The sequence below is a fragment of the Arctopsyche grandis genome, chromosome 3, assembly GCF_051622035.1.
Source record: "Arctopsyche grandis isolate Sample6627 chromosome 3, ASM5162203v2, whole genome shotgun sequence".
Lineage (NCBI taxonomy): Eukaryota > Metazoa > Arthropoda > Insecta > Trichoptera > Hydropsychidae > Arctopsyche > Arctopsyche grandis.
The window spans coordinates 8,437,351-8,451,679 of record NC_135357.1 but is presented as its reverse complement, the minus strand read 5'-3'; the positions used below and the strand labels follow the sequence as shown (position 1 = coordinate 8,451,679).

General features: G+C 33.2%; 1 protein-coding gene across 4 annotated transcripts in view; it reads right to left on the bottom strand.

Moving 5' to 3' along the window:
• moody (G-protein coupled receptor moody) overlaps positions 1-14,329 on the bottom strand; it is a 101,984-nt gene that overhangs the window by 72,059 nt on the left and 15,596 nt on the right. For all 4 annotated transcript variants that reach the window (XM_077426851.1, XM_077426853.1, XM_077426850.1 and 1 more), the window contains exon 2: positions 11,076-11,177. In XM_077426851.1, coding sequence (XP_077282977.1) covers positions 11,076-11,155 — 80 coding nt within the window. In that variant the 5' untranslated portion in view covers positions 11,156-11,177. The remainder of the gene's footprint in view (positions 1-11,075; positions 11,178-14,329) is intronic.

Genomic DNA, 14,329 nt, shown 5'->3' with positions numbered 1-14,329 from the left:
ACACCTATACACACCCTAAATGTAACCAAATTAATCTCAGTTTCTTTTCAACAACATATATGAATTGTTTTCAAAACTTATAAAGTTGAAAAAATCAATATTTTTATAAATTTGTATTCTGTTTAAAAAACAAAGTAAGTGATTAATTTCCACTAGCGTCATGCCACTAGATAAAATGTCATAAACGAAATGTCAGAGACATTTTATTACTTTAAAAACAGATAGCCCCCGTATTTTGGTAAAATATCAAAGTGATTGAAAAAAATGGAAGTAGTCACCAACAAACATCTAACGAAACTAATAATAAAATATGAAATAATGTGAAAAAGTAACTGTTATAACCAAAGATCGGCGTTCGATGGATGCTTTTCGCACAAAAACTATGTATTTTCAATTTCTTGCCAAAACTTGCTTTGAACACTAGAACACACGAAGCGGTCTATTGTTATTTAAAAAGCATCCACCAACCGCCTAAGACTGGTTATAGCTGTTAAATTACATACCTACTATATGTGTATGTAGGTAACCTGTGAAGTTAAATAAGAGTTGGCGAGCAGACGCACGTGATAGCGAGCTGTCATCACGTCGATCTAACAGTCAATTCTGATGACTACGTTAATCATTAAATTTTTCTAGCGTAATGTCGGAGATCTTGCTTACTTTAATGACAAATAGCACCCATATATCGATAAAATATCAAAGTGATCGGAAAAATGGAAGTGGTTCAAAACCAGCTCACAAATTTTAAGCCACGAATAAACATCTAGCGAAACTAATAATAAAATAGTGTGAAAAATTAACTAATATAACTATTCAACTATACAGTAACGGTGAGCAGGCGTATCTGATAGCCAGCTGTCATCGCGTAGATCTGACAGTCAATTCTGATGAAATTTTTTGAAGATTTCATGATTAAATTCGTCCAACCTTATGTCGGAGATATTTGCCAACGTTAATAATAGCTAACTTCCGTATGTGGGTAAAATAACAAACCAATCGGAAGATAGAAAGTGGTTCAAAATCAGCTCACAAATATTGCGTAACATACTCACTTTTCATTTTCTGCACCACTTCCTAGGTTACGGAGGTCGCGACTAATTAGAACTGTTGAGTTGATCACTTTTTCACGTTTAGAATCAAGAACTTTTTAGATTTTTTACTTATCTCCTTTACGTTTCACATGGCTTTCGTGTTAGTTAGTCATTTTTATCTCTTATCCGATCGTTTTCATACTTTGCCATATTGCTCATTTTGGTCATCAATATATGTACGTTAATGTATCGTCTGCCATTACGTTGGAGATAAAATATCGTATACAATGCGTAACAAATATCCAGAATCTCGGATACGGTGACGTTTATGACGGTACGTAAGGCTACCATAATTTATCTTCAACCTTTTCGCCTTGATATGCTATTTCAGATTTTAATTGTTTAAACGCCTATAATTCACTCCATATTTTATAAAATTTGCTCTATAGGTTCTCGTTATCTCTAATATTGAAATATTTATAGTTTTAACGCTCATATGTATATATAAATTTCAAATTTGGCGTCTAGCTTCATGTAACGTAATACACGATATATATTGATTTTTGGCCAAATATGTCAAATCTGACATTTCACGGCTAAAAGTATCTGCGAGATAAGTATTCAATAAGAAGTTATGTTGTATCTAATTGTTAATATGATTTACAATAAGCTTACATACATTTAGTTTTTTACAATAAGCTTACATACATAAATCACATACAATTATTTTTAGTTATCAGCTGATTTAAATTATTTTAGTGATATTTATTTATGTTTCTTTTTTTTCTTTTCTTCTATTTATTTTACTTGTATTTCATGTACCCTTTCTTAATCTGTTTAGCACACTCGTCGTTTGGAGCAATCTGTCGTCAAGACGAGTGTGCTTGATTAATTGATGTCTTATAAAAATAAAATAAAATAAGCAAAAATCAGTGAGTTTAAAACAGACGGAATTGAACTATTCTGCCACCGAAAAACACTCGACTTCCTGACGGTCCAAATCGTGCTAGTCAAAATAAATAGTAAATTAATTTAAAAATGACACTACATTCTGTACCATGCTTAACAAACTCCGTCAACAATTCTCATCAAAGGCGACAGGGGCGCTCAACCGCAGCACGCGCACTACATACATATACTACACAGTACGCAATTATCGACATAGAAGCCCGAGGGCATAAGCGCTTTAATAGCTCACACAAGCGATATGCCGGAGAGATAGAGGGCCAAAGTTTATGAACTATTATGCGAGTTTAGGGCGATAATTAAATTATGCGAATAACTTGGAACAATGCGTACGGCCAAGCCGTCACCGGAGAGGCGTACGATACGCCCGAAAGAAACAATCACACGGGTCGATGTCGTTCCCATGATAAATGCCGATTGAATAAATAGTTCCCCGTGTGTTTGTTGGTATGTACAAGCACTTGGGAGAGTGCTGGCGACAGGAAGTTCCGCCATTGTAAATTGGCGCGAAACCGTTGTGCCATTGCATCCGCTTTGTGGGCCATTGACAATGCTGTTCGAGCGTGCACACTTAAACGATACTCGATTCCGATCGATCCTAGGCCACACAATTAAGCGGGAATTGATCGTTTTCAATTGAGAATCACTTCGGTCAAAGATCGCCGGCTATATGCTCGTCGGTTGGAAATTGAAGTACTTATTAGTTATAGGGGAAGTTGGGGGTATTTGACAGGACGTGCACGGCTGAAGTTTTTGAATTTAACTATACAGTGTGAGAATTGCTGTTATTTGAATGCATTGCATTACTGTTAAATACAGTGGTCGGGGAATTTTATGTTATTAAAAGGTTTTTACAAGGTTTGTCTTAGTTTCACTTTGTGAGTGTTTTGGACAAACCTCCTTAAACTCTTCCATTTTGCGAGGTGTGCCCCCCCTATAGAGATTTAAATTGTTTTTGATTACTCAATAGTGAAATATAGTCTTCATAGACGGGTTTGAAAATTTGAAAATTTTGGAGTCGATGACAGATAGCTCTTTACTTCAAGACCGTAGCCTTGTCTGTTTGACTTTCCGCCCCCCACTCGTTTTTGTCATTTTTTAATTGTTTTAACGCCCATAGTTTTATCGTTTTCATAATATCTAATATATAATTTCGAAAGAGACTTTGTATATATGTATGTACATATGTATATACATATGTATTGTTGGTTCGGAAATCCGTGACGTCATCGATCAAATGATTCGATTTTTTTCGATTCAAAGGATTCTAAATCCCCGGGGGCAAAGGCGCCGAGGACGAAACCCTAGAGGGCAGAGCCTCCGGGGGCGCAGATATCGGGGGTGCAGGCACCGGATTCTGGTATACATATAATCTTTTATAAGAGACTTACTATATATGTTTGTTTGTTCGTGATAGTCAATTTAATAAAAAAAAAACAAATGAGTATTCAAATAAATTTATATAAAAAACCGGGTAATACAGCTAGTATCTTATAAAGATATAACAAAGTTTCAAAGCAAGCGGAACAGTTTAGGAAGTTTTTCCATAATAACGAATGAAGAGAAAATCCCCTCTGGAGAAAGTCTGAAATGGTAATCAGTAATAAAATATTTAGGAGTAACGTTCGATAAAAGAATGAGATGGGCACCTTACATTGAGGCAGCGAAATGTAAGGCAATGCGGGGTATATCCTCAATATACCCAATATTTAAGTGCCATAGTTCTTTATCAACTCAAAATAAAATAAAATTGTATCGCGCGCTCATATTACCATTATTAGCCTATGATTCACCTGTATGGAATAACGTTTCGAATACTTATGTATAAGCTTCAAATAATACAAAATAAATCCCTAAAAATAATTTAAAACATACCCATATATGTAGACTAACTTGAAAAAACTGCATGCCATAAATAATATTCCGTTAGTTACAGACATTACTAAGAAAATAAAAACAGGAGATTCTATGACAGAATCACTAATAAGCATACTAACACACTTGTAAAGAGTCTCCGTGATTACAACAAAATGTCTACACCCTTTAGGTATAAACACAGATTACCTAAACACAATCTGCTTTAGCTCGTCGACTTTAGAGAGTCTTTAATTAATATTATGTATTAGATATATTATAAGCATTTACAAGAATTGTAAATGGGGTTTTGAGCTCTTTTTCTTATTATTCTGTACATTAACATAAGAATAATATAATACTATGATTACTGACAAAATTAAATCAAAATTGTAAAATAGATAATGATCAGTAGATCAGTAGCTATTAAAATATATATAAGATATATTGTAAACATAATTTAGTAATAATAAAAAGCATTTGAAAATCAAAAATCAAATTAAGTAAAACCTTGTAAAAATAAGCTATTTTTCAAGTACTATCTTACTATTTAAGTAATATAAACGTAGTATGTAGTTGTATTCCTATACGTTGCATGAAAAGTTACTGAAGGAAAAGTGGGTTCCAAGAAAAACCTCAAGGGCTGATTAATAATTCAACTACATACTTCTGAAAATTTTCTCACGAAACACGACAATTCTCTTACTAGAAATATCTTTCGTATAATTACATATATATGTATAATTTATCATATTGACACTGAATTGATGATAAGTTTAATATAATTACAAAATATTTAAAGGCCAATTAGAAAAATTAAATAATAACTGAAAACATACATATGTATATCAGTTTTGTATTCCGTATATTGAATATAATACTATATTGATCATTTCGATAAAAGTATTAACATCAAATGCATTAAACATTCCGTATTTATTTACCTACATGTTTAATATACTGGTTTTACTAACAAAAACACGCTATACTTTATTCAAATGAAAACATTACATATAAAATGTTCGGAAATGACCTGACAGAATTCATAATATAAAACGAAATTGCCATTATTAACCATTTCGATTGGACATTATTTATTCCATTCGACAATATTTATTACTCATTATTGGACATTATTTATATCGATCTAAAAAAAATACATGTTTGTTTGTGTATTTTAGGGATTTTTTGAACACCGTTAGTCTTATCGAACTGAAACTTACAGTATCGGTAACTGAATTTCTTATCAATACGACGTACATTTTTATCAAATTTTTAAGTTGACCGAAAAAGGTACATTGCCTTATACATATGTAGGTGACCTCTTTTTTTAAGTTTTTCAATTTAATTATCTTCAAAACCACTAACCGAATCAAACTGAAATATTTTTACATGTAATAGAAATTATAAATTTTATATCCCAATATATTTAAATATTTTATCTCAACCGGAAGTAGTAGGTTTACTCTAGAGAATCGAGGTTTTTTATGTTTTCTTATATTTTTTATGTTTATATTTCATATTTAGCCAGCAGCACAGCTCGGACGTTAAGCTTCTGCTTACCGTCAAGAAGGTGCCGGGTTCTATCCCTGAATGAAAATGAATTTTTCAGAGTATGCTGTTGGTCAGACCTGGATTTGTGACTCCAGGTTGATCGTTTCCTATCAGAGTTTGCCAATTTTCTCTGATTTCATTGTTGAAACGGTTCCCGGAAAAAAAATTGGCTAAAAATCCTTCCTACCTACTATGTCACCACTATTTGAAAAATTTGATTGATGTACAATAAAAATTTATGTACAATTCATAGATGTCTCGTTAATTTGCGAGTTTTTTCAGTGTCTCGCAATTCAACGACTTATAATAAAAATGCTGTATTTGTATTTGTAATTGGCCAGGAAGGCGCATTGGGATTTACCTGTAAGGCCTTCCTGGTATATATGTAAAATAAAAAAATAAAATATCTAGAAGATTAAGCTTAATACCAAGTTATGTATAAAATTTGGTAAGCATCCGTCAACCGGAAATGGCAGTTTATTCTTGTTTTTAGTACAGGTGCACTCGCCACCATGGCATCACGTAATGTGTGAATATTTCTATAAAGAAAACCAGTTCTGATTGATACGTTTCATTGATATGCATTTCTGTATAATATGAATAGATCGTGTCGGTTGCTGTTGTAATGGATACGTCACATACACATTATGGAACATTTCGCAATGACAGCAGTTGCCGGCTTGAGTTGTGTTTGTATAAATGTACCTTTATACGGATATCGCAAAACCGGACATACAAGCAACAAAAAAAATTAAATTACTCGATATATGTATTGGTTAGCGGAAAACAAATCGAACCGCCCCAAACGTTTCCCGACTTTCCCTACACAGACCGTTCAGTCATTGAACTTTCCCAACTCACACGAGGCAAATTCAAATTTTCCTGCAAGATCGCTTTCACAGATTTGTACCAATCCAAAGGCACTGTCAAATTGACGCCTACACCGAGCTGAAATGATCACCCTCAGCATCGTCTGCGACGCCTATCTCGTCTGTATGCAAATTGGTGATTCAGATGCGTTATTATGCGTCGGCTGGCAAACCCTCCCTCTCCTTCCGCCGGCTCCAGAGGGTTAATTGAACGTAATTAGGCGAATTTAAGAGCCAATAATTCCGCGTGTACAATTGCCGCCAATTATTTGCAATTGGGACTCCGAAACGAGACCTCACAAAGCGGACGCAAGCGACCCACCCGTAAAACGACATCATCAATCCCGCCATTCATGGTGCACACACAATGCACTTTTTGAATTTCATTCTGCATCGTATCTCAATACACACAACTTCTTTATAATATATCAAATATACGTGTACATATATCCCTGCACTATTGATTCGTATTCGAAAGTTGTTAGACGCAATGCACATCGTTTGTATCATTTGTCAGCACTCGATACAAGTATTTCTGAATTAAAACATGGAATTCTTGAACACAGTACGATGTTGATTTCAGCTCATTAAAAGGTTATTAACTACAGATCCTCTATACTATGGAGTATATAGTGTATCGATCCCTAAAATGTCTGCATTGTACTCAAGTTAAATCAATACGAAATTGTAAAATACATTCATCGAATGATAAATTATAAAATATAATCAAATATACTGTCACAATTAGTATTGAAAATATTATATTTGTGCTTTTGAATGCGCATTCGTGTACCTGAAAAAAATCTAAAATATATATTTGTTGATTTTTAAGAAAAAAATTGACAAAATGAAGATCATCCTAGTGTTATACAGGTTTTTAATTCCAAATTGACACTTTTTCATTTAAAATTTACCCCTTTTCAATGTCGATTTGAAATGAAAAATTGTCAATTTGGAATGAAAAACCTGTATATACATACATATATGCTTGGGTATATCACTTTCATTTTCATGTGTGTCTGTGTATTTTGGGGTTTCTTTTAGTGCCAAAAATTAAATTAAATTAATTATTTTCTAAGATCTTTTGTTTATTTAATATTATTTTCGACGATATTAAAGCTATTTATTTTTATATTAAAACTTATCAACCACATCATGAAACAAAATCGTCATTTCAACCACATCCTTCTGAGCAATTTCCGTCAAGAACAAACCGTCATCTTTGAAAATGACTGAGATATTTAATATGAAATTTATTTACATATATATGTATGTATGCATGTTTGTACATATTTTCATTGAAATCTCTTATAAAACATGTGTACTTTTCTTTATATATATATATATATATATATTTTTTTTTTTTATTTTATTTTATTTTATTTTATTGTCACAATCAATACACACTCGCCATTACAGATTTGCTCCAATGCGACGGGTGTACGTTAATGAAATACATAAACAATCAGAAATCAGAAATACAGTAATACATACATATAGAATCAGAATATATAGAATATAACAATTAATCAGAAATAATAATCATAGTGACATCTATGGATTTCAGATTACTGTGTATAATTAATACAAATTATACACAGGCAGATTTTTGTGACAACAGGATTAGATTTTTTTTTAATACCAATTTTCAGGAACCGTTTCAGCAATGATCAGATAAAATTGGCAAACTCTGATAGAGAAACGATCGATTTGGAGTCACAAAACCCCCAAATCTAACCAGCAGTGGCGAAGACACGAACCTATGACCTCAGTGATGCTAAATATATACGCTATCACTAAGCCAAACTGCTATATATATATATATATATATATATATATATATATATATATATATATATATATATATATATATATATATATATATATATATATATGTATATATATATATATATATATATATATATATATATATATATATATATACATACATACATATATTCGTGGTAGAAAAAAATTCGACCACGTGCGGATTGAACCGACACATTTCTTTTATTTTTTTTTATTTAATAACTTTATATGCCAACAACCATGCGAAGTTATGTCATCGGGTAGAACACTAGTATACATATGTACATACATATGTATGTTCTTCATACTAGCCCTTTTGAGATATTCTCGAATTTACTACTAAATACAATGTAAACGCGAGTGATTAACACTTTCAGACAGGACCGAAACGCTCAACCCGTTAATATCCTCGGATATTAAATTTGTTTCATCCAGTTTGGTGTGTATGCGGCACAATAAAAGGCAGTACGTAATTTCTGACAAAGCCTCACCACCGGCATACAGAACAGCTTCCCGGAGAGACCAAGTTTGCACCCCCCCTGAATCTTCACAAGGGTATGAGAACAACAAAAGTAATTACCAGAGACGCGGCCGTGCGATGACCACCACGAACTTTCTTGCGATCGTCAGTTGACGACCCCTCCGAGCAAAAACCACCATATTCAGCTAACGATATATACGTGTTCATGTCTGCGATCTGAAATGATTATTGATTAATTGCGATATCGCTGACCATAGGTTGATTACGAAGTGTCTTGACCGCAATGGCAGTTGTGGAAGTGCAACGGCTGGTGAACTCGGACGAGCCATTCAATCTGCGCTGTTGATCGATTCACAATCGAATAGCTAGGTATTTGCAATTTCGTGGAAAGGGAAAAAATCCAGACTGTAATAATAATTACGGGACGATATGACGCTTTCTTTCTCTCGGGTCGCATCAATTTTATGGCGACGGTAATAAAGTTTGGTTGCAAAAACGAACGTGAAGATAACTCGCAGATTGGCATTGGTTTATTATGTATGTATGTATGTTTGTATGTGTGTTTGTATGCATTTATACGCAGACTGGTGCTCGTTTGGTAGTTCTGATCGTAAAAAGTCTAAGATTGAATGATGGAAATATTTATATAGTTATCTGTAAGAATGAATTAGATTTAATACAATATCAGCAGAATTCTGTTCAAAATTCGCAATTTTCTATGACAAAATTTCATTGTAACAAAATGTTTGGCCATTTATTATAAAACTTTAATTTTTCCTACTTATTCGTTTATTTTTCGGATTTTTTATGTATTATCTTGGAAAACATAGGGAAAATATATATATAAAAGTATATTTATAAATATTCCCGGATACTGTGCTTTTAAAGGAAGATTTTTCAATAACACATGTGTACGTTACAGTCCAAGTTTACATTTCGTTCGTTCATGAATATAATAGTTTATTCATACACGAACCAATCTGGCAGTTATAGTGTACACAAAAGAGTTCAGGCATAAATTATTAGGTATAATTTTAAGTACTCTCAATCGTTTGTCCCATTCGTTATGTACATATTTACATACGTACGTATGCTTACCCTAGGTTTCAATATACATTGTACATATGTATGTGGTGAATGCATAGACAAGTATGGATATTAAAAAATAAACTATTTTTGAATTATCAGGAGTTACTATATCGATTTCGATTTCAATTCCGATTCCTGTTCCATTTCCAGTTTCGGTTCCGGTTACTATTCCTATTTTAGTTCTGATTCCCAATTTCTATTTCAGTTCCGATTTCCGATTCTTATTTTAGTTCCCATTCCGATTCCGATTCTTATTTCAGTCCCGATTCTCGATTTCTATTTAAATTCCTGTTCCGAATCCAATTGCAACTTCGGTTTGGAAGCCACCCATTGAAACATCAATGCGCACAACACTAGTTTTTAATATTAGCAGAAACGGAAATTATAGCAACGTTATAATGCGGTTTCCATAGAATTTCCTATTTCAAATATTTATATTTGGCGTTACATACATATATATATACTTATATTGTAAAATACATTTATAAACTAGTGTGTTTATGAACGAACTGGAGTGAACACTTGGATTTTAACATATATGTACGTATATAGTAAAATAAATACATGATTATCTACATAAGATGTATCAAATTAATTTAAACCTAGTTCAAAAAGATCATAGTACAATTTTTTTATGTTAAAATAACATATATATTTTTTCCAGAATTATTGTTAATTAATATACAGTTTTGATGTATCTTTAAATGTTTTCTATAAATTTACAACCCGCACAAATTGATACATAGTTAATAAAATTCATCTCAAGAAGAAAAACACTGTAAATTTAAATATGAATTATTTATATTCGCGAAGTCTATAATATTGTATATATAGTCATTTTATATTTAGCTCTGAATACAATCAACTGCGACTGAATTATTTATTAAAGTAAACCTAACTATAAAATGATCACTCAATCAATATCGCAGACTATGTACTTCAAGTTCTGAGTTTCAGCATATCGCTCGAAAACATTTCACTTACCATGAAAATATTGTAACTATAAATCTTTCAACAAATGAAAACGCCTAATAAACCACTGGTTTAAAGATTTAGAGCGGCGGTTTCGTAAATCTCCTTTATGGGCCTAATATCTCAACGCGAAACGGATTGTATAGATTAATTTCTGCTGTATTAGATTCATGAAAGGCACTAAATCAATACGAAACATGCACACGTACATTATAATATTATATATCTTTCAATGAATTAACGTCTGAAAGAATCGATTATATTGTAAAACGAATGTTAAATTTAATTAAGAGAAATTTTATAACACAACGGGTCTAGGTACAATCAGACCGCTGCCTTTGACAGTTGGAAAATTGGGGAAATTTTTCTATTATACGATTCCAAATAATAAAAATTCTTTTAATCAAGGATTTTTCATGGAATAAGAAAGAGTTGGAAAAGTATGCTCACCTAGAAAGCTCGGAAAAGTCAGTCTGCTGAGAATCGTTGCTGTTGGCTACGTACGGTGAATAGCCGTGCGCTGTCTCCATTTTCGGCGAATTTTCACGAAATCTGCAAAACAATGAAAGTGAAATTAGCTTAATTGACGAAGTATTCGAACGCCGTCACCGTTATTAAGTAATAAATTGATTCGTTTGAATTTATTATCATAAATTAATTCTAGTCTTCATTGCGGTGTCGCCACGCTTCCTGTTTTGTGGTGAGAATAATCCAAAAGACGTATTTATTAACTAAACACAATTGAATTTATGAATTAGAAACACATTTTGTTCAACGTTTAAATCTAAAAATGGCAATATACTTCATACATATACAGGTGTAACATTTTCGATTCCACCTAACGTGTGAAAAATGACGCGACGTTTGCAATAAATTGCAAGGAAAACCCTTAATCTAATACAGGTAATAATTCATTGGGAAAATCTACATGGTAAATCCTTATGTTCCACTTGTTTTTCTTATCATCTGATGTATGAAGCTCTAACGGCAAATAATTGGAAAAAAATTTGAAACTTTACACTAAGCGAATGTTGATAACGCTCATTATTCTTTGCATACTGAAAACTGTCATACGTACATATATAAATAACCGAAGTTTTTTGCTTTATTTACTTTTCGTATAAAACTCATATTATACGAGTACATTCTAAACTAAATTAAGGTATCCAGTAGGTACGCTCCAGGGGAAGACCATATTTTAATTATAATAGACTAGTTGTTTTACCCGGCTTCGCTCAGTATTTATAATATAAACATCTTAAACATAGCAAATCTAATTCATGTGTTTTTTTATTACATTTATTTGAATCGAAAAAAAAAATTAATCATATCGAATCGTCGTTATAGGAACTTTGATTTGTTTTCGATGCTCCCAAAAAACCTTACATACATGCAAAGTCTCTTTCGAAATTATATATTAGATATGTACATACATACATAACAGTTGGGCTGAAAAGTTCGTAGGCTAGCATAGAAAAAATCTTTTTTTTGTTAGAATTTGATTTTATTATTCAATATAGTTGCCTTCGAGGGCGATACAACGATTATAGCGGTCATACAATTTTTCGATACCATTTTTATAGTACAATTTGTCTTTAGCCTCAAAATAGGCTTCGGTTCTCTTCATCGGCGCAAAATTTCTGTCCATCGAGCATCCTCTTGAGGTCTGAGAACAGGAAAAAGTCGCTGGGGGCCAGATCTGGAGAATACGGTGGATGCAGAAGCAATTCGAAGCCCAATTCATGCAATTTTGCCATCGTTTTCATTGATTTGTGACACGGTGCATTGTCTTGATGAAACAGCACTTTCTTCTTCTTCAAATGGGGCCGATTTCATCCTTCAAACGCTCCAATAACGCTACGTAATAGTCGCTGTTTATGGTTTTTCCCTTTTTAAGATAGTCGATGAATATTATACCATGCGCATCCCAAAATACTGATGCCATAACCTTGCCAGCCGACTTTTGCGTCTTTCCACGCTTTGGAGTCACTTCATCACGTGCAGTCCACTCGGCTGACTGTCGACTGGACTCCGGTGTGAAATGATGGAGCCATGTTTCATCCATTGTCACATATCGACGCAAAAATTTGGGTTTATTATAATTAAACAGCTCCAAACACTGCTCAGAATCATCAATTCGTTGTTGTTTTTGGTCGATTGTGAGCTCGCGCGGCACCCACTTTGAACAGAGCTTTCGCATACCCAAATATTCATTCACGATATGTCCAACACGTTCCTTTGATATCTTTAGGGTCTCAGATATCTCAATCAATTTCATTTTACGGTTATCCAAAATTATTTTGTGGACTTTTATGATGTTTTCGTCGGTAACAGCCTCTTTGGGGCGTCCACTGCGTGCATCGTCCTCGGTTCTCATTTCGCCTCGTTTAAACCTAGCAAACCACTTCTCAACGGTTGATTTTCCTGGTGCAAGGTCCAAATAATATTTATCAAGCCAAATCTTGGCTTCAATAGTATTTTTTTTCGCCGAAAAACAAAGCTTTATTAACACACGAAATTCCTTTTTATCCATTTTTTCAAACTAATAAAAGTTGCTTCACTCAAAATGCTATAACTCACAAACTAATAGTACGACAGCTGTCAAATTTATACACGTGTCTTTTTAAGGTTAGGACTAACTAAAAATTATGGATTTAATACTAGTAGCGCTATCTATGTGTCAGCCTACGAACTTTTCAGCCCACCTAATATATTCATAGGTGCCGAGAGGAAATTCGAGCTCGGGGGAAATTTATTATTGTGACCAAAAAAAAAGAAGACTTTATGGAGAATGTGTCGACGAATTCATCACCGCTGGGCAGACGGGAATTTGCAGGCTTCGTTTACAACGCTTACTATTATGGATCGGGCCCTTAATAGGAGTTGGGAATAATTTTTACCGTCTCCCCAATCAAATTTAGAGAAGTAAAAGAAAAAAAATAATAAAAAAAAAAATTTTGGTTCGGTTTCTCCCCTATCCCACCTCCTCCATCTTTGATAATTTCCTCATACATCTAATCTCTTACTTACATGATTTGTTTTGCATAAGGAAGTTTCATTTTTATTACAAGGTTTTTATTAGCTTTATTTTTACAACGATAAGTGTTCCTTTCCTTGGACTATTCCCATCGCTTTGAAACTTTGCCATTTTGTGAGGTTTGGCCCTCAACTAGGATTTCAATTCTGGCCACTAAGTCTACAGGGAAATATATTCGTACTAAATATTTAGCTTCACTCTGTTAGTTCAGTGATATTCCTGCCCGTCAAAAATTTGTGATCTGATTTTGAACCACTTCCACTCTGTAGATCGCTTTGATATTTTGCCGACATACTGGGGTTAGCTAGCCTTGAAGTAAGCAATGTCTCCAACATGAAGGTAGAGAATTTTAATTACTAACGAACTCATTAAAAATTACACCGGAATCTTATGTCATATCGAAGCGATGACAGCTGGCTATCCAAACGTGGCTTTCTACTGTCCCTTTGAAACTTATATATTAAAAACTTGATCAGTAGTAAAAGCCACTTTTTTAATTACCATTTACTCTCAAACGTAAATCGCTACCAGGATAAGCGCTGCTACGAAAATGTAGATGCCGTACAGAAAAGTGCACAAATATTGCTTAGTGGAATTTTTACGAATGATACGACAGAATTTTTCATTGATTCGTTATAGGGATCCCAAATATTCGTCGACTTCTACT